Source organism: Erpetoichthys calabaricus, chromosome 12, assembly GCF_900747795.2.
Source record: "Erpetoichthys calabaricus chromosome 12, fErpCal1.3, whole genome shotgun sequence".
Lineage (NCBI taxonomy): Eukaryota > Metazoa > Chordata > Cladistia > Polypteriformes > Polypteridae > Erpetoichthys > Erpetoichthys calabaricus.
In genome coordinates, this window is record NC_041405.2 from 130961539 (window position 1) to 130983860 (window position 22322).

Below are 22322 nucleotides of genomic sequence, written 5' to 3' on the forward strand. Positions count from 1 at the left end.
GATTGAACTACTCATTGACTTGTGGGTTGTGTGCCTTCCTCAGCAGAAGTGGCAGCATCCTCCTCTTCATCTACTCTATAACGAGAAATTACTTTGAAAAATATCAGCTTTGGTGAACTCCATGATTTTCATTTCCAATCTAATAATAATGGGGAAATCTCTGTACTTGTTTAAGGGTATAAACATTACTTTATTTACAAGATAAATCTTTTCTGTCAGAAAATTCCTTTTTTTATGTTGGTGCCCTCTTGTCTATTTTCATAGCTGCACAGTAAAAAAGAAAACACTTTTTAAAGTTCTTCATTGTTAAGTTTGTTTAACTTAAAATGCTGCAGTATTCCTTTTCATTTTAATTTATTGTACTAGTAAAATTAATTTTCCATAGCAAGGGAAAACACCTTAAATATGCTTATTGCCTGTATCAATAGAACTGTATTTAGGGTTTATTTATATAATTAATTGGATTTGAACCAATTCCCCTTGTTTTTTGAGCTATTGTTGTTTTGAAAACCTCTCCAGACCAACATTAGCAATTACTAGTACTGTACAAAGTTTCAGACTTGTTTTTCTTACTTTAATGCCTGTACCTGCTACAGTACATTGTTTGGGGAAAACATCCTTTGATTTATTGTTTTTTAATTAAATAAAGGGAGTGGAGTTTTAAAGAGGTCAACCATTTTCTATGTTTTTCTAATCACTGCTTCTCCTTACAAGCCTACTTCTGCAAACAGTATTATCTTCACTGGCACTTTATTTTAAGGAGTATCTTCCTACCCTGTAGTGCACTTAAGAATTAGGATTGTCCAAACATTTCATTTAATTTGCACTTAGAGCCTGGAGATGAGACTGTTAGAGTTATTGCACAATTAAATGGTTTGCGTTTGAAGAAAGCTGAATGAGCCAAGCTTTTTCTGCCTTATGACATTTTGACCCTGGAGAAATGTGTAAAATTATATTGTTAATTGCATTTCCTTAGATGGGAATATAATGAAAGATCTAAATTTGATATGAACTCCTACTATACTTTAAAATGACTTTTTTTTTTTTCCTTTTGAAAGTCTCTTAAATAAACTTGTTTAATAATTGTTCACAAAGTATTCTAAAAACATGAAGCCAGTTGCCACTTAGAAGGTGGCATTATAGTTTCCTTTTAAAGGTAAAGCTGAATATTGGTGATGGGACAGTCAACATTTTTATTTTATTTTTTGGTGGTCCTAAGCTTGACGACTTTTGGAAGTTTAGGGAGTTTGCTCCTCCTTCCAACATCCGTGTGGGTTTTGTCAAACTACTCTGCTTATCAGAAAATTAGAAAAATTTGACAAACATCCCAGCTAATCTCGTCAATGTTATTTTCCTCAAAGTAGCGTCAAATCGTGTTTTCAAAGGTCCTATACCTCATAACTTATTCCATTATGCAGGTATACATGGAAAATACTGTTTTGATTATATAATGTGATATATAATTTATTTGTGGGTGCTAAATTTAAAAATCAAAACCATCCTTCATAAAACACATTGGCTGTCAATTAGTTTTTTGTTTTTATGCTAAAATTAAATGCCTATTTTAATGATTATTTACTTTCAGTGTTTTTAGAATTTTAAAATGTATGCTTAAAATAAAAGGTAACTTATTCAACAGTAAGGTCACAATGTAGCTGTAATTTAACACCATGTAGAGTCCTAGGAGCAGGTGAAGCTGACAGAAGACCCCATTTTTCCTCCATTGAGTTGGGTAGCAGAGACAGAAATTAGCATGGAGGTCAGAAGGAATGACCAGCTAGAAATAAAAGCCCCAGCTTGGTGCTAAGAACATCATCTGGCCTCGCTGTGTGGATGCAAATAAAGAGCGGCTACCACTGCTTCATATTAGGCGTATTTAAAGATGGAGCTTGTTTTATGTATTTGAGTCAAACCTTTCTGCGGTTGTGCAAAATTGAAAGTGGTTATTTTTTGCTGGACCCGATATTAAAAAAAACGGATTTCTGGTGAAGAATTTGATGGTGTGATGAGCGACCTTGGGTGTCATTCAGAGAAGTAAGTTATAATTCATGTATTAATTAATTTTAAGGAATTGGGTTGCAACATAAGTCTCAAAAGTTCACTTTTTGGGTTTTATTTGGAATTATTTCTCTGAAAATCTTGGAGTGGTGAATGAAGAGCAGAGTGAAAGATTCTGTGAGGGTATCTTAAGTTACAGTGAACATTGGGATATCAGTATGATGGCAGGTTACTGCTGGATGATTCATAGGGACGCACCAGAAAAAGTGTGCAAGTGACATGCCACAAAGCAAAGTTTTGAATCAAACTAAGTGACAAAAACTAAAGATGTTAAATGTAAGTCAAGAAATATGTGGGGGTGATTTCATTACATATTTTTAAAAGCATTAGTTTGACTCGGTATTTTCATATTAAACTAACTTAGAACAATCATGTCTACATGATAGTGATTTTTCAATTGCTTTTTTCAATTTTGTATTTAAATGTGATTTGTGTGTTAATTAATGCACTTAAAAATAACATCAATTAAAACATTTTTTATGAGTTTTTAAATTTGCAGATTGGGTTTCTCTGCATTTAAAAACAACACTGACATTTTGTGTGAAATTTTCTCTTAAATTGTTTCCGCCTGTGTCCCTGTATTCTTAAACTTATTTAAACATTTCTGGTACTTACTGTATGAATGTGAACAAATCAGTCCTGTCTCCTAAACTGCTGGTTTGCTAAAACCAAAAACTTTGAACTCCAGCAGTTATTCTTACTAAGTAATACTTTTCACTTCAGGACTGGCATAGCAGCTGTTGTCTGGACTTTCTGCCTCTTGTGTGTCTTGTGTGTAATACAAAGACCAAAACTCTCACGTGTGTGTTTAGCTCGAGTTTAACCTTCTCCTGCCACAGTGGACTCTGCAGCCTGACGTCCTGTAAGCTCACTTCATCTCTGCTGAACTGCAGATGTAGTCTCTTAAGGTATGTTTTTGAGTTGTACACCTCTCCTTGAGTATTCAAATCCATCCATCCATCCATTTTCCAACCTGCTGAATCCAAACACAGGGTCACGGGGGTCTGCTGGAGCCAAGCCCAGCCAACACAGGGCACTCGGGCAGGGTGCCAACCCACTGCAGGACACACACAAACACACCCACACACCAAGCACACACACGGGCCAATTTAGAATCGCCAATCCACCTAACCTGCATGTCTTTGGACTGTGGGAGGAAACCCACGCAGACACGGGAGAACATGCAAACTCAAAGAAAGCGAACCCAGGTCTCCTTACTGTGAGGCAGCAGCGCTACCACCATGTCGCCCGTATTCAAATCTAACATTCCAATTTTCTATTGTAATACTTATATATAGAGATAGAGATATATAGATATCTATATACTGTATATCTATATATATATATATATATATATATATATATATATATATATATATATATATATATATATATATATATAAGATATTAATATAATATATATAGATAGATAGATAGAGTATATCTATCTATCTATCTATCTATCTATCACATTGCATTAAATGTCTTGAGTTTTCCCAAGTCTGAATTCTGTCCTGGTCCATGAACTGATGCTAGATTTTCTTTAATCTAATTTATGATCCACAAATCACTTTTAACAAAACCTAATTCTGAAAAAAAAAAAATACTTTGAAAGACGGGCTGGTGGCACAATGTTTAAGTCAATATTGCTACCATCTACAACACTGTGTCCTCCATTCCCAGCTCATTTGTGTGATGTTTAGTCTTGATAATTATCACATTCATTGACTTACCATGGTGTGTGTTAAGTTTACTGGCCTGTGATTTTTTTATTTTTTTATTTTTACATTCTCCTATTCAGTGTTGTAGATTTTGTCCTTTCCATCACCTTGGCATAAAGTATGAAGCAGCCCTAGAGGGAGCACCAGTCCAAGGCTTGGCACACACACCCATGCTCACTCATACCATGGCCAGTAGAGTCTTTCTTAACCAAGTGTTGCACATCTTTTTTGAAAACCCATGGACACTGACCGAGCACTGATCTCCATCAAGACCTTTAACAATATCATCTCACATCTCGATATATCGTTAATGGTAAGAGGCACCGCGTATTAATGAAATAGTTGACACCTGGCTGTGATTTAACACTAACTTGTAACCTATCAGTTGTGGGAAATAAAGGGAATCCTTATTTATGAAAGGGCTTAGTGCCGTCACATCATTTTAAAATGTGTAAATAATAATGCAAAACGTGTGTTGTATAGGTTTTTATTTAAAACCACACAGATGTACAGACAATTATGATGGCGAAACCACTGCGCTCTTCCTCTCTCCTCATTTTGTCTTCCCACATTTTCAAGTGTATTATTTGTGTAAATCTGACTAAATGAACTTAACAATGGTCCAGCCCTTAATACGGTATCGCCATCGATCCCCTATTTCGAGCCCAGGCTGTACGTTGTTAGATGTTGCGTTGAAACCCGCGCCGAGGTGGACGGCGTGAAAGTCGACATCATGGGATACTGAAACTCTGGAGCTGAAGATTTCACGCAGCCTGCACATTCTGTTTTAAGACGCTGCATTATATTCCAAAAGCATTACCAGTACAATTAGTATGTACAAAGGGAGATTTGTGGCTAAATTTAAATGTTAGTTTAAGGGGTATCACAATCCAAAGATAAGTGAGGGTTTTCTTTGGGAATAGAAATCCATCCATCCATCCATCCATTTTCCAACCCGCTGAATCCGAACACAGGGTCACGGGGGCCTGCTGGAGCCAATCCCAGCCAACACAGGGCACAAGGCAGGAACCAATCCTGGGCAGGGTGCCAACCCACCGCAGGACACACACAAACACACCCAGCACACACTAGGACCAATTTAGAATCGGAATAGAAATCTGATATATAAATAAATAAATATAAATGTGTCACACACCCACACACACACAAATGTAATTTATTTGTATTCTGCATAGATGCAAGTAAGACAATTATCTCAAAAAAGATTTTATCATTTTTAAGTGCGTGTATAAAAACAACCGAACCATTCAAGAAGTGATGCAGCATATTATGCATTCATTTTCTGTTCTTAATAAATATGTAACGAGTGAGGAAGTATTTAGTATTTAATTGGAGTTAATAAATTACGGGAAAAGCCGTTTGAAATAAAACAATAACTTGATGAGTCTAAACGAGGATCCTTGTTTGCTTTCCATCCATCCATCCATTTTCCAACTCGCTGAATCCAAACAGGGTCACGGGGGTCTGCTGGAGCCAATCCCAGCCAACACAGGGCACAAGGCAGGGAACCAATCCCGGGCAGGGTGCCAACCCACCGCAGTCCTTGTTTGCTTTAAGTTATGAAAACTACACGAATCTTTGTAGTCTGTGAAATAACGCGTACAAGATTTTTTTTTTAAGACCTCGATATCCAAGCCATTGGTTTAAAAGAACCGAGTCTTTCTCGTTTAAGTGGTCTTCAAAAAGCGGCAATATTGGTAACTGGAATCGTACTGGATAATAACGAGGCAGGAGCCAGCCCTGCACTGGGCACTCGAAACGGGTGCTGCTGGCACTGCACCAACGCCACTTCTACGAATCGGTTCTAGTGGGGCGTGTGTTTATAATAGAGCGCGATAACGGCTAAAATGTAGGATTCGGCTTTAGGCGATGAAAGAAAAAACAAATCTGCTTCAAGCACTACCATGGCACGGTGCCCCCCTTCTCATGTGAGACCGCTTCTCAAAGTGCCCGCCCCCTCTGTCTCCGCATGGCCCACGCAAACCCTTCAAAGGGGGCTGGGCGGACCGGTAATAAACTGAATGAAAAACAGCCGAGCCGTGAGCCCAACCGAACCGGTAAGTGGCGAAACAGTGTACGATTAGTAGCGAAGATGCAGGAGGCTGAGCGCTCCCCTGGATGGTCCTCTTTATTTGTTTTTAATTTGGTTAATCCGTGTGGCGGCCACAACAGTTCTGCTGATATTTAGTAGCAGAATGAAGCAGAGTCTCATCTCAGGACAAAAATTAAAGCACTTCACGAGGGAAGGTGGGTGGGACTAACTTAGAAGGGTCTGCTCCGATGCATCGTACAGCTACCGACAAAGACCAGTTGTTAGCTGAAAGTTAATGCTGTTGGATTTGTGACCGTCAAGTCAGAAATGAAAAGTCTATGAAAGACGCCCTAGAAAGTGTGTGGAGTGGAGCTTCTTTGAAGATATGGACACACCAGGTGCCCGGGTGAAAGCAGGAGTGCGAAGTTCATATGTGCGCGTGTGTCTAGTCACTTATAGAGCACGCTGTTGATTGTGTGTGTGTCCCTTAGGCTGTAGTTATAGTTTTGTTTAACGTAAAGGTTTTACGTGAATGTATGTCCGCTACGTGCCAAGTCAACCGATCTGACTGCGGTACCCAGTCATCCGAAAAAAGATTTAATGCCAACCTACCATCGTTTTAAAGCTTAAGAAAGCAGGACTCGTGCGTTACCAGTAAAGTAGTTCAAAGCAGATTGTTAATGTCTTTATCTGTAAAAATATCAAGTAAGATGTGGGCTTTAACTCTGAAGCGTTTGCATACATGCATTAAAATGAAGAGGGGCGGTTGATATCGTGTAGACTTGATGATTAGGTTTATTTATTTATTTCAATGTTATGTATGTATAGCACCTTGCATGACTCACGTATTAGCATCAGCAAATCAAGACGTGTGTTTTTTAATAGAACAGGAGACATTTGCATGAAATGCGCCCAGGGAATAAGGTTGGTGTGCCAGGCTTGTGGGCAGGAAATAGTCAAACATTTCTCATGGTCTTTAGATCCTAATCTCACTGTGAATAACAAATCTTTTTCTTTCATAATGCACACTTGCCGTGAAAATGAATGCATTAAACTATTCAAGACAATCTTGCCCGTGTTACATTTACATTCCAACTCTCCTTCACCTTGATGGCCAATGCAGTAACAACTGCGAACAGCAGCCCTGATTATTGCTGCTTAATCGTAGCGGCTGTGAGATGCTCCTACTCAAATGATTTCTTTAATCTTTTTAATCTTGCAGAGAAGGCAGTGTGTCTCAGTAAATATCAGAAACGGAGCATCGGCCTGCTGTTACACAGAGCACACCATTCATTTCACACGTACAGCATTTGTTTTGGCAATAACTAGAGTTCTTTTCGAAAGCAATTTTGTTTAATTAGATGGTCCTCCTCCTCCTCTTTCTCAATTTGTTTAGTCTGGAGAAGGATCCTCCTTACGATTTTTCTTCCTCCCATGCAATGTGGTCAGCATGCAGACCTTAGTGGGAGAGCAGGCGATGCCTCCAGGGCTCCATATAGGCAGCTGAGAAGATCTGAGTGGTGATTAATTCAGGAAGGACCAGGGTGGGATGAAGTTCCACCATTCGACATCCTGTGAGTGTTTGAAAGGAGAGGGCTTTAGTAGTTTTAATGTTCTACTGAGGGCTGTTACATCCTTTCTTAGAACAGGGAAGGAGGGTACTTTAGTGGTCTTTACATGGTCTCACTCCATTTGGGGCAGCCTTTGTGTCTCAGCCTATTCATCCCTCTGTTCCAGCTGAATCATGTCTTCGGGCTCTCGGCAGCCTGCCAGCCTTCGTCAGCTAAAGGAATTTGACAATCTTACCGAGTCCATCAGTGACCTGGTCCACCAGCTGCAGGATATCGATCCCACCCGCCTTTCATTCTCCCCTTTTCTGGATCTGGACACACAGATCTCATTGGCTCCTGTTTCCGACAGTCCCGAGTCATCCGTGTCTGAACTCAACTCCATCTCTGTGTCAGCACCAGGTTCCCGTACCTCAATTGAGATCCTGTCAGTCGAGGAGCAGTGTGAACCAGCGACTAGAGAAGACAGCCGAATCAAAGGTGGGTGCATGAGAGATGAAAACCTTGAATCATTTTAGACTGTCTTTCTTGAAGTAATTAAGATGGTTATTTCCTGTTTATTATAAGAGACGGTTTAATATTTACATTGGCAGAGGGAGAGGTTATAGGTTACCTTCATGTTGAAAACAAAAGAAGGTTAAAAATGGAATGTTTCAGCTGTGTAGTCCTCATCAAGTGTTCAACTGAAAAGTAAAGAGCAGGTAACCAAAATAGAAGGGGAAGGAAAGAACAAAGCCGGGGCAAGTGAAAGAAGAAATGGTGAGAGTAGGTGTGAGACACTGCCATTAGTGAAGATGAAGATAGACAATAAAACGTTGGTTGGTTTTTAAGACCTGGAGAAATAAGAAATCCCAAACTGGAAATGAGCTTTAGCTTCTCCTGTTTCTCTTTAAAAAGTGTCTTTGAAGGCCTGTGAAAGAACACTGACAGAGACACCAGTGCAGCTATGATCAAGGGATTCGAAGTCTTCTACAAAGGCTTTGTCAGGTCTTTGATTTTAACAGCTTGAACAGCTCCCTGAATGATCTGCTAGCCGTTTCCTTGTTTCTTACATGTAGATGGCTGGACGCTTTTTATGAGAAATGCAGTAGACGAGATTTTTAGACTGGCAAAAGACCCGTTGTTTAATATTGAATTCACCAGAGTGACCAGACACAAGGGCATTGTTGGTGACATATTTGAAAGTGAAACAGTGACTCTTGTTACAGCTCAGAGTGCCTGGTGGGGAATGTTGCTGTCCTCGGTAAAGTGGGCTGTGGACGAGAGGTTTGTGTCACTTAGGTGGTCGATGGAAGGAGATCAGGAGAGGGATGAGGACATTTGGTTTCCTCTGGGGAAAGAGAGAGTGTTAGGATGGAATGGGAGGACCAGTGGGATGCGGATTTCTTTTTTGGGGTCCCTCTTAGAGTTTATGTAATGAGGTCTACTCCTGGCTTGATTAAAGGCCCTGTCTACAACATGAGGTGGGGATCCTCTATCAATGAAAAAAACTTCACATTCTGAGTGCTTCATTATGGAAGTCAGCCTCATCACTGCAGGGGTGGTGGAGTCTAAGGAACTGTGAAAGAGGTAGGCAGCGTTTAGTATGCCAGGGTGGGAAGGGACTGTCGAGAAGTTAACTGTGTGATTAAGTTGGCTTGTAACAAAGTCCTGGAAAGCTGATGGAAAGCCTGATAACTAAAAATGGTAAGAGTTGTGGTAGAAACATTGACTGGAAACTCGACAGATGGATGGAAGCTTGTAAAATGATTGACAAATCTCTGTAGCTGGCTTTTGGAACAAGAAGCAACACCAGCACAATTGTCAATACATCTTCTTTTATAGATGATACATAGCTAGGAAGAAAAATGTCTTCCACTCAGCTGGTGAAGAAGTTGGCATAGCGAGGCCCCATTCTAGTACCCACTGCAATGCCACTGGCCTGGTGAAATGAGTTGTTATCAAAAGAGAAGGCATTGAGGGTAGGAACCAATTCTGCCAGTCTGATGAGCCTGAACCAGGAGTTGGTCTGCATACTCCGTCAGATTGGCTCTGATCCTTAGTGTGTTACAGAGAATGAATCTGCAAGACCGAGAGACTGTGTGTGGCATGGTCAGTGAAGGACAGTGGGTTACTGATCACCACTCCAAGGGTGAGGACTGACTTGTCAGGTGTTTGCGATTTGTGGGCTGAGCTGAACAGAGATGTGGTGCTGATAAGATGGATGAGTCGGAGGAATATGCAGGTCCATCTTTGCCAGGTTGAGCTGGTTGCAATATCAATAAGACACATGCAAAGAGTCAAGCTGATACCGTGAGGTCATCTGGAGGGAATAACACCTGGCTGGAATGACTGAGGTAGAGCATCCACGAAGTCTCACCTTTCCAGGGACGACAGAGGGCAGCGCTCATGGGCAGCTGTGGTGTTACAGCTTCCCGCGTGGCATGCTGGAAGTTGGAGTTTGGTACAGCCTTGTTGGGTTCTATGGGGGCCACCAGGTGGAGCTGTAGAACCCTACACACCTGGGAGTGAGTCCAGTTAACCCTGATGAGCCACCTAGAACACTCCTAGGTGTTACATAATAGGAGCCACCGCACTCCATTCGGGGAGCCAGGGTCGGGGCGAAGCTTGCCATTGGAGGAGTGGAGGTGGAAAGGAGAGGAAAAGAAGGAAGGAGAAGAGATGGTGTATTTGGTGCTTATTGTGCTGTGCTTCTGTGGGGAGTGAGAGAAAGACGCTTCCCCTCTTGTAAATAAGTGTGTGGCTGTGCTGGAACTTGTGTCTCTGCCTGTCTGTGTCGGGTTGGGGCGGCTGGAGCGTCCCTGGTTTCCATAAGATCAATACGTACCCAGATCAGCTTGGGCCTTTGACATCCTCCATTTCCTTTCAGCTGTCCTAAGCTCTGTCCACAGACTGTGTAGAGCTTCAGAAAGCCATGGGCAGGAGGATCTTTCACCTGCAGGCCCAGAGGAGAGAGCGCAGCCAGCATCAAGGCAAGCCACACATTATGTGAGAGGCAGCATGGTGGTACAGTGGTTAGCACTGCTCCCCCAAGGATCTTGCATTCAGATTCTGCACCTAATCTCTGTCTGTGGGGTCTGACCATTTTTTCTGTGTCTTTGTGTTTTTTCTTTTCCCCCAAACTCTCCTCCATTCCAAAAGTCATGTGTGTTAGTTTAAGAGGGAATTCTAAATTGATTATTATTCATTACTTTTCACCCAGCTAACAAAATATTTAGATTGTTCCTTTAGTGAAAGTCTTTATAGAAAGTCCTCTGTACCCTCACATGCTAAAGATGAGTTTGTTAGGTTAAGAGGCAAGTCGGACTTGACCCTGTTCGAGGGTGGGTGTGTGTCAGTGGGTCTGGCAATGGACTGGTGCTAAGTCTGCCTCACACCCAGTGTTTTAAGGAAAGGTTCAGGACCCCCCCACCACTATAAATTGGGCTAAGCATTTTGTCATCTCCTCCATAGACACAAGTTGGAGGGAGCAGTCATGGCAACCATGATGAGTAAATCACTGAATAAAGCAAGCTGTAAACAATGACACTGTGTGGGTAAAGAACGAGGGGCTTCTTCACGAAAAAAAAGTGAAGTTTTTCACATAGTTAATCCCAATGATGAATAGATGGGTTCTATGATATTGAAAGGCACTGTAGACAATATGAAATAAGGGAAGTTTGGTTTCCCTATATGAAAATATTATGCACTCCTTCATGGAAGATCTAGTTCTGCTATCTCTAGTAATTCTACTTTCTAATGGATAAGTGACAGTGTGGAGAAAGGTGCTATATGCAATGCGTGATACCTTACTTTATATGAGAGGGATTTATTATGTGAACAAGTTTTTATTGAAAAGAATAAGTACGATACTGAAGGAAACAGGATGTATGAAATTATGAGATAAAATGATCATCCACCCCAACCCCATGAGGAGCAAAATAAACAAAAAATGGAGAAATGATGAAAGTGGAGTCTGCGAGGCTAATCGGAAAGGAAAGGAGTCCACAGCCAGACCAGAAACGAAAGGAAGCAAAGAGGATAAGTTCCTGTCATCACTAGCCACAAGGTAGCCTTCCTCCCACAAGCTTGGTGACCAAAAGCCACTCCCTGAAGTTGGAACCAGTTGCTCCATTAATCCTCATTGCAGAGAGTTCACGAAGAGTTAGGTTATGAAAAGAAGATCTCCAAGAATAAAGAGGGGGGCAGAACAGGGAGATTTCCAATGAGAGAGCCCAGTGCAAGTTTGGCAGAGCTGGCACCCAGAGAGAACAACTTCTGCTGGATTGAGCTGAGAAAGAGTGTGGAACGATCCAGGAGAGGAAGCATATGAGGCAAGAGATAATCTGGACAGAGAGGGAATTCAATACAGAAAGCCAATGGAGAGCAACGGTGGGGCAGTTCCCAAACATGTGGAGGAAGGTTCTGAGGACATTTAAAGAGCAGAAATGGCTCCCTAAACCCTTACAAGGAGTATGACACAAGCGATGGACAAAATTATATGTGGTATGTTGATGATTCGGGATTCCTGGAAGACATAGTGATGTTCCATGAAATGGAGGCTCGACATAGAATACCACAGTAAGAAGGGCTTATTGGAGGCTTTGCACAGTGCTGCACATAAAATGGAAACTGATTTTACATGAGATGAGAAAGAATAGGCAAAGACAAAAAGTGGATGCCAAGGAAGAAGGGAGGAAACCAATACACCTCATGGACTGACCTTAAGGACTGGCTTCAGTTGAAGATGAAAGACAAAAGAAGAGGAGGAGATGGAGAATCTGGATCTTGGTGCCTGGAATGTCTGGAGTCCTTTAAAGATGTCCACCAGAATGTTAATAATATTTTATAGGTGAGGGATTAGCCACGCAATTCGTAACTGATATCCATTATATGCAGAATTCTTCATAACAGACACCTTCATGAAAGGCTTTATATAAAATCAGTCAGTTCCACATGCTCTTTATACACACCAAGTCAGTACACAACCTTGAGGTGGTCTTTGATGTCCAATGTGTTTACTGTTTCTTGGTCTTGCAGTTTCACTCTATAAAGCATCTGCAAGATCACACCATGTCTTTATGCAGTACAGTACAAGTCCTGGTCCTGGATTTATTCTTGTCAAGTCTGGACTTCCGCAACTCTCTGCTCGGTGTGTGTCACCAAGTCACAGCAGATGATTCAAAATGAAGAGACATGTCTGGTGTTCAACCAGCTGAGTTGGGCACATGTCACTCCTCTCTTCAGATCACTGCATTGGCTCATTGTTGTGACTCGTATTAAGCTGAAATCCTTGATGTTTGCCTACAGAGTAGTCAATGGATCAGCACCACTGTGTACATAGACAGTGGTGAGGTCCTGTGCTCCTTCTGGACCACTCAAGTCTGCTGATGAGCAGAATCTGGTGATGCCACCACTGCATGCTATCAAATCTCACTCCAGACTCTTTTCATGTGTAGCTTCAAGCTGGAGGAACAAGCTGCCCACCTCTAATGGAACATCCGACTGCCTTAATGTGTTGAAGACCCCCTTGTTTGTTGAAGTTCAGCTGATTCTAACTGTTAGGTTTTTATAATCTAAGAATTGTAACTCCTTGGTATTTCTGTTCTGAGCTTTTCACTTATAATAATGAAGTTTGTACCCTTGCCCCGTAACACTTATTTTCAAACAGCCCCCCAGATTGATGTTAACTCGATTATGTTGATCTCCTTTGTAACTCCCTTAAGATAAAAACATCTGCTTTCCAAATTAATGTAAATGTAAATTATTTCACAGTTCTGTCCTAACTGTTTTTTTTGTTTTTTAATTTAATTATAGATGGGCAGAATTTGGAACCCAGTATTTCAGAAGTGTCACTGAAAGTTGCAATGGAGGCGGAAGAGGAGGAGGAAGAAGAAGAGGAGCAAGAAGAACTAGAGCTTGTAACTTTGGGTATGATAAGTGAGACGTCTTTTTTGGACGTCAACAAAGACATAGATGGATCGGTTCCTCAAAATATTAACACAAGGGTGGAGCTTCATGAAGAGCTGGATAGTGAAGAAGCTGAGGAAGAACAGCCATTTTTGGGCAATAACTCATGGCCCAGTTCCCCATCTCCAGAAGATACGGATAGGGGGTGCAGGAAATGCTGCCCGGGTGTCCGTCTCAGACTTCTCATGTCCAGCTTCGCTGCGCTCCTCCTCACACCTTGCATTTTATACGGGACTTATATGTACCTACCCTTTGACCCACCAGTCTGCAGGGACTTGACCGAACGCATTGTCTATGCCATCCAGTGCTGCGTGGTGTTGACTTTGCCAGTCATTCTAGGTGAGTTTTGCCCTTTCTATTTAAATAAAATTGCAGGACATTAAGGACAAGATAAACGAGCCAAGTATAATACCTAAAGAAAAATAATCTGGGGGGAAAAGAATGGAAAGCAGATGTGAAACCAATTTTGTCACTGAGGTCCCATTTAGTAGATTGGATGTGTAGTCACACCAGGCTTTGAAGTCCTATTAATTAAAGGGTAAGGGAAATGGCTGAGGGCTTTGTCTCACAAAGCTTTGGCGCAGATGTATGGAATTATGCGTAGGAACTGTGAGACCTGATATGGTACCCTGTGATGTGCCCCTGCAGCTTCATTTCCTCAGGAATTTGCTTTTGAGACTTCGGTTAGTCCCCTTGTGCAGAGGTCATGGTCGATTGATCATGTAGGATCTGAGAGAGTCAGAGATGCCATCTTCATTATGTATGGGCCGTGTTGAACAAGATCTCCTCTTCTTATGGTGCTTGTGAACATCTTAAAGTAAAGAGGGCTGCACTGTGTGTAAAGGAATAAACTCTTCAGTCCTATTCTGATGACTGAAGAGAAGGTGATGCAGTAGGAGTGGATGTGGACCATCAAACAATTTTCATTATTTTACATAACACCTTTCACATGAAACATCAAACAATCAGGGCAAAGAAATACAGTAAGCAACAAGGTGGCAGTGCCCAGTTTGAGAAGATGAAACCTGATGAACTCCGTAAAATCAGGGTGCAACTGGGCGGTGTATAGAGGATACTGCTGCAGGTACAGAACTTTGGAGGTCCAGGAAAAAGGCTTAAATATGCTGGGTTCAAGAGAGTTTCCCACTCTGTTCCTCAGCTGCTCCCAACTGTGTGCTTTAGCCTGCTGGAGAGCTGCATATAGCTGGGGTTGTGGGGGGCCTCAAGGTAACTTGACACCATAGTCTTCAAAGACGTGAGGTCAAGAGGCGCCTTGTCTCTTAGCAACCTGTCTGGCAGTTTGCCAACAGGAAGCTGGACTGGGGTGTGCTTCCTTCTGAGCTGGAGGTCAGGATACTAGAAATGTGTGAGAGGTGTTGAGTGGGCAGCGGGATGTCTATAGGTGGCTCCTGGGAGGCTTTGTGGTGGATTTCTTTCTCTTTCTCTTTCGTTTTCTTTTTTCTTTTCATTTTTTAAGTTCTTCTGTAGCTTTGATGGAGCAAACTATATCTAGCAAGGGCAAGTGGGGTCTCTGTTTTGTGAGATGGGTGCTGGACTAAACCTGACTTGTTTATCACTGGGATATTTTTCCTAGGAAATTAGTTCTCAAGTTCAGTCACTATGGCTGCAGGTTTTGGTTGCAACCAACTTCTGCTTTTAATTGGACTCTAACCTTTAATTAAGCAAGCTGTTATTTCCTGTTTTCTATGTTTAGTGCCAATACATACTGTATATTACAGTACAAAAATGAGTTTTCTAATTGCTGTATGTTACATGGAATTAGTATAGTGTTTTTTTTATTGTCATTTTTATCATTTTCATTATTATCAATTTCATTACACTTTCCAGGTGTTCTGCTAATTTAAATGAGCATGTCAGTGGGTCTAACTGGTACTGGTAACCTTGAGGTGGAAATTTTAATACCTTAGACAGTGCGCCACATTTTCTCCTCTGCATGTGGTGTAACATCACCTGTGTCTCCCCAGCAGAGTGTGCCTCACGTCATATTTACTGTTCTTCATTTTTTAAATATCTTTATGTTTAGGGTCACCTCAGCTTAGTTGTTTAATAAGCACGGGGTACAGTTCACTCAAACCCAACTAGACCCTCATTTCTTTTATACAGGCCTTCTCTCCAGTGCTGCCGCCACACTCTGTTCAGCCACCGCTCAAGATTCTCCAGCTCAAGGTGCCACTCTGCAGCAGGTGTTTGTCTCTTCTTCCTCAGAACATCTTAGCCTTTACGCCCTCAACCTTGTAGCCCTGGCCACATTCTTGGAGCAGGGGCAGTTACGTGCCATTCCCATCCTGGCAGGGTTGTTTGGGGTCAGCAGGTAAGTTGGCACTGTTTCCTTTAAGCATAGTAACATTATTCTATAAAGTAGAAATAACACAGTGATTCATTTCTGCTTCAAAACAGTTTTAATAATTGTTTGCCTAAGCATATTAACTTATTCTTATTTATTTATTGGGCGGCACTGTGGTGCAGACATGTAGGTTAGGTGCATTGATGAACCTAAATTGTCCCTAGTGTGTGCTTGGTCTGTGTGTGTGCCCTACGTTGGGCTGGCATCCTGCCCGGGATTTGTTCCTGCGTTGTGCCCTGTGTTGGCTGGGATTGGCTCCAGCAGACCCCCATGTCCCTGTGTTAGGATATAGCGGGCTGGATAATGACTGACTGACTGACTGACTGACTGACTGTTTGTTTATTGAACAGTTTTGCATAACAGAAACAATAACCATCAACCCGCCCAATCTCCCCTATTCCCTAACCCCAGGGGGTTGCGATAATATTTTGGAAACCAATACATATGGTTTGCACTTCTGTGTTGGAAGACAACATGCTGAATGCACTAGCAATTACACCAACAATTAAATATTAAAACACAGAAACATCAAATCCTGGTACCGCCTTTGTGCAATCGGCACTATTGGAGCTCAGGTTGTGCTTACCTTTGTGATACACATGAGCCGATTCTGCAGCCTGGAGAGGAGAAGTCATTAATTAGATTGAAAATGTGTATTAGCATGATTAATTTGCACTTATTATTGACAGTTTTATTATTTCCAGTATAATATAGGCTTAATGTAGGCCACAGTAGGTAACATACAATTATTTAAACAACAAATATCATGTTTGTGTTGGGGGAAGTGTGAGTGAGGTATAAGGAATTCCATTCTGTGTCATCTGCTCTTTGCTTGCTCAGAATTGTGAAGTTCCTGCACTGTGCAGTTTCAGATCATATACCCCTCCAAGGGTGACCAAAAAAGATTGCCAGCAAACGTAATCATTGTTAGGGACAGGGCTGACATTTCGTCTCACACTCAGATCTGTACCTCCACTGCCTGTTATTACAGGTGGTCTTACATTTGCAGACATCACATTAATAAAGTATCTATCTATCTATCTATCTATCTATCTATCTATCTATCTATCTATCTATCTATCTATCTATCTATCTATCTATCTATCTATCACTGTGTGTACCGTCTTGTTCTGGATGTTCCGTTATACTGTGCCATGTAACTTTTTCTTTTTTTTCTTTCTCTCCATGCTGTCGATGTGTGATAACGGCAAGGATGACCTTGATGTGCTATCTCAGAGCACAGTGCTTGTCTGTCTGCAATGTTAGTGCTACACAAAAATGAAACTCATTCTTTTGCTTCTATAACTTGTTTTGGTTTTAATTGTTCTCATGTTATTCTCTGTAGTTTGAAGAGCTAGGGTATGCATGAAATGAAGTCTGTCTGTCCATCTGTCTGTCTCTCTCAGTACGCAGCATTTTATATTCCAACACAGAATGATTCTGTATTATAAGGGATGTGTGAAGATGAACACCATTATCAAGAATCCCCATTGAAAATGATTACCGTAAATACCCGCATATAGGACGCATTTTTTTTCTTAAGAAGTAGGCCTAAAAACCCAGGTGTGTCTTATACATGGACCAGCAAGCCCGCGATTCTCGAAAGAATTTCAAATCCAAGAATGGCAATCACTTTCTGTTCCCTCAGATATTTGGAGGGATGAAATATTATGGAGGGTGGGTGCGCCCTGGGAAAGTTCATTTAATTAAATAAACATACTTGTACTAAAGCGGTTTCTTTTTGGAGCTGTGACTCATCTGGTTCTGGTGTTTCAGAAGTGCGTTGTAGGCGCCTTCGTTTATTGTTTTTATCCATGCAGTCTCTTTTTTGTTTTTCTATGGCTGTGTCGTCAGCAAGAAGTCGTTTGCTGACGGTGGCGGATTCGCGTGCTGAAGTGACCATGGCGGCGGATCCGGGCATGGAGGGCTACATTACTAAACGAACGTGGTATATGCGGTGGTGTGGGCGGTCGCATTTGGGCGGCTGTACAACCTGGCGTGCACGCTTTAACTCAGGTTTAGTTCACAGGTCGTAGCCACGGTAAAGTTTTCATTTAATTAAATAAACGGGCTTGTGTTTGTATTACTAATCGTTGAGCTCCTTCCATTTGGAGCCATGACTCCTTTGCCTCTGCTGTGTCATAAGCGCGTTCTGGGCGCCTTCGTTCATTGTGTTTATCCATACGGGCTCGTTTTGTATTTCCGTTAGTTGAGCTCTTTCATTGTGGAGCCGTGACGTCTTTGCTTCTGGTGTGTCTGAAGCGCATCGTAGGAGCCTCATGTATTGTTTTTATCCATGCGGTCTCGTCTTTGTTGTTCTGTGGCTGTGTCGTTAGGTAGAAGTCATTTACTGTTAGGAAGCATACTTCAACTTACACAAACTGATTGCTGGCACAGTGGATTAGAGCAGGTGTAGTTTACAGGTTGTGGTGTTTGGGCGCCACGCACTGACTCTGGGAACTATGCGCTCGGTTTTATATTACACATCGTTGAGCTCTTTCCATTTGTAGCCGTGACTCCTTTGCCTCTGTTGACACCGACTGCTGGCACAGTGGATTAGAGCAAGTTTAGTTTACAGGTTGTGTTTTACTGTTTTACACGCTGCATACAGCGTTTCCCAAACGCAACAAACTTTGATAGCTTGCCCGCCTGTCCGCCCGCCTGACTGTTACCACCATTGACCACAATGTACTGGAGTGTTAAACTCTCGCAGCTGATACCTCACAAACTGTTCTTACCGTATTCCCCGGATATCCCTGACCCCATCAGATTCAAATTTGCCTTTTACTTTTACACGCAGACAATTTCCTGTTAGATTGGCATTTGCAATGACAATTACGTAATACGGTAAGTCACAGGGACAAACTTTCAATCCATTTAATGAGCGCCTTTTCCAGGTTAGGGTGGTGAGCCATCGAGCCTCTGTTCGCCCTCTTTACTTTTCGCATTTCTTTGATGGTACTTTCGGCTTTTCTCCATTTTCTGATTACGCATTCTGTCGGACCAAATTGCTGCTCAGCTGCCTGGTTCCCGTGTTCTTTCGTGTATGTGATCACTTCCAGTTTAAACTTTGCAGTATAGCTCTGTCGTGTTGTCTTCGCCATGTTGACTGGGTAATAATGAACAGCTATCTTTAAAACTACGTAATAGGATATTGGACTTTATGATCGTGTGCACGTGTGTCAGTGCCTCTCCTTCGCCTTCGATGGCTGTGTGACGGGGACAGAGAGGAGTGGTTTGAATCCAATTTGAATTTCAAGGTTTGTTTTCAAGCAACAGTCGGTTAGCAGTGCTGCAATTGTAGCTACCGGGGTATGCCTCAGTCCGCGCGCGATTAGCCGTTGCCCCCGCACTGGCATTTCACACCATTTCAAATTAAAGTATTTTTCAGGTGTAGCGTCGCTAATACTGTATTGATTTTGGAGAATGAGATGGCATTTGAAAGCTCATTTTACTATACATCCACCTGTATGCCTTATTGTGAATTTCCCATTGGGATTAATAAAGTATCTATCTATCTATCTATCTATCTATCTATCTATCTATCTATCTATCTATCTATCTATCTATCTATCTATCTATCTATCGATCGATCGATCGTAATGTTTGGAAATTGTTTTATTTTGAATATTCACGTCACCAATATGTCATTTTCGCCGTCTAGTATGTTTCTAGCTCTTTGTTGTTGTTCAGAGATACTCCAGCCTAACACAAACGCATGGATATAATCACTGGCGCTGGCGGCAGCAGCTTTTAATCAGTACCCCGGTAACTCAAAAACAGGATGCGTCCTATAAACAGGTACACAGGTTTTTCCATGGTTTTTAGGGTCAAAACTCCACTGCGTCCTATACATGGTATCGTCCTATATGTGGGTATTTACGGTAAAGGCCAGTGACCCATTACTACTATTAATAGACTTGGATTTACTTCAAGACATGAGAAATGTGGTCAAATTAACTGGATTAAATAAATGCATTTAGGAGTAGTGTTAAAAAATATAATCACAGAAATTTTTAATGCCTTAATCACCTCACAAGTCATCAGAAGCTCTAAATATAGATATATATACAGTAATCCCGCTGTGTATCGTGATTCAACTGTCGTGCTCGTGATTCAACTGTCGTGCCCCCGCTATATCGCGGCAAAATTCAATAAGTGCATCCTACCTGTAGTGTACTTTGCAGCCAATTCATAACAAAGCATATGGTTTTCAGCTGACACTACTGTAGACAAAGAGTTTTGCATTACAGTACCCAGATGATTTCTTACAAGGCCCGTTGTTGGCTGAAAGATGATTTTCATTCTCTTGGGCTCTGATTGGCTGCTGCTAACGTGGTGTAATCTCACAAGAACAGCGAGTGTGAGTCCTCAACGCATCTCAGTTCTCTGCGTATCGTGTACCTTGCTTGTGGTCCGATTGTTGTGAGCAAACTTTTTGTGAACTTTTCGTTTTGTTTTAAGCCTTATGATGGCTCTTAAGTGTCCTGCATCTTCTAAGAAGGGAAGGAAAGCGTTATGCGGACGTTGCTCTTGATTACAGCTTGAATGAATCGACGGTACGCTACATTATTATTATTATTATTATATTTTTATTATTATGTTACTCATATCCTTAGCCTGACATTCACATATCATATGTGTTTACAAAATGTGTTTTAATAAGTTTGCATTTGTTTAAAGCATATGGGAGGGGTATTTTAAGGCTTAAACTATAAACAAAATGTTTATTTATATGGTCTTTCTATATCGTGGATTTTCACCTATCACTGATGGGTCTGGAATGTTACTTACACAATAGGTGGGGGATCACTGTGTGTGTGTGTATAGATATAGATATAGAGTTATACTGTATATACACACACACTCACTGAGCAAATTCTTAAGAACACTGTACTAATTCTGTGTAGGGCCTCCTTTTGCTCTCAAAACAGCCTGCTTTTCATCACATGGATTCTACAAGATGTCAGGAACATTCCTTTGAGCTTCTGGTCCATTTTGATATGATTGCATCACACAATTTCTGAAGATGTGTTGGCTACACATTCATGCTGCAAATCTCTTGTTCTGCCACATCCCAAAGGTGTTTTACTGGATTCAGATGCGCTGACTGGGAAGGCCACTGAAGAACACTGAACTCATTGTCATGTTTATGAAACTGGTTTGAGGAGGTTTGCTTTGTGATATGCTGCAGTATCGTCCTTTAAGTATTAAGATTTGGACACCAAAAGAGTAAAAATATGTGAGGCATTCAAAATGGCCCACAGAAAGCAAGCTAGCAACCTAACTGTCTTGTCCAAAAATAGATCCTCCCCCTAGGGGAATATGACCCTAGGAAATTGGGAGGCTTCAGGTCTGTCTAGGCCTCAAAACAGAGAGCAGGCTTTTTCAATTCAAAATACATAAAGACAATCTTAAATTTTTGAAAATCCGTCTCACAAGAGGGAGTACTGTGAAATTGTGTACTACACTGTGTTATAAAAGAGGATTTATTAACAAAAATTGCAAAAATAATAAAATACTATTAAAATATCAAAAAGGGAGTCTAAAAATGATTATCTTTATCCTCTGTAAACAAATCTCAATACAAAACACATACAGTAAATTGGAAAGCTTAAAACAGCAGCAAAGTCACTAGAACCAGTAAATACAAAGAAACATAAAATCAAAATGAAGACTCACTAAACAACCAAAGCACATTCAATGAACTGTGAGGGACTGCATTTCCCATAAGGCCTTATAGGGTTAGGGGCAGACCCCCAACAGTGATGGACAGGTAGCCCCACCTCTTTGGGAACCTCCCACAAAACAAAGACATTTCAAGAAACAGTACATAAACATTCTTAAACACAACAAAAACAGTAATAAATTAAAAATACCAACTAAATAATAAATGAGCAAAACAACAGTAACCTTTTAAAATGATTTAAACTGAAAAATGAGCAAAAAAGACAAGAGAAGTAACATAAACATAAGCCAACCCTGGCCAGAGCATAACAAGAGGTAGCCATTAGAAGATGGGTACATTGTGGGCATGGAAAGATTGTCAAGGGACAAGTGGGCTGAGAGTCCTCAGGAATAGTTGGGGGTACCAACCAGGCCACCCCATTTAGCTCAAGAGTCAAAAAATCAGATCTTAACCAGATGTTCGGTGGTGCAACAACAGGAAAAAGGTGTATTAACTGCCTGTATGGCCAACGTGGCTTTTCAACAAAAAAATGCTCTATCACAGTTGGGGACGTCCTTCATATAAAGAGTCTCGTTCCCAAATGGAACCTTTCCTTCTGGGGACATACTAGTTTTTATGCCTGACCAGAAGGGATATTGTGGGAGCATTTCTGTTGCCCTCTCTGATCATCTTCTTGGTCCTGAGGAGGGAAATGGAAATGATAATGTTAGCAACAGTGCCCCCTTCTGCCCTGGAGTGGTATCACAAGCACCAGCAGGGTTTGAAAGGTGATCCTTAGGTGCCCATATAGGATGTACATGGTCAGCAACAATTGATTGATTTGTATTAATGGGCCTAAAGTATGACAAGAAAACATTCCCCACACCATTGCACCACCAGCAGCAGTCTTGACTGTCGACATGAGACAGGTTGGATGCAT

At 41.4% G+C, this 22322-nt stretch overlaps 1 protein-coding gene across 4 annotated transcripts in view; it reads left to right on the forward strand.

The window, feature by feature from the left end:
- The first annotated feature begins 5747 nt into the window (after positions 1-5747).
- LOC114662630 (transmembrane protein 79-like) overlaps positions 5748-22322 on the forward strand; it is a 28659-nt gene continuing 12084 nt past the window's right edge. Inside the window, exons 1-4 of one of the 4 annotated variants that reach the window (XM_028816220.2) lie at positions 5748-5857; positions 7570-7880; positions 13197-13688; positions 15474-15681. In XM_028816220.2, coding sequence (XP_028672053.1) covers positions 7577-7880; positions 13197-13688; positions 15474-15681 — 1004 coding nt within the window. In that variant the 5' untranslated portion in view covers positions 5748-5857; positions 7570-7576. The other 3 variants (XM_028816219.2, XM_051934661.1, XM_051934660.1) reach the window with 3 other exon arrangements.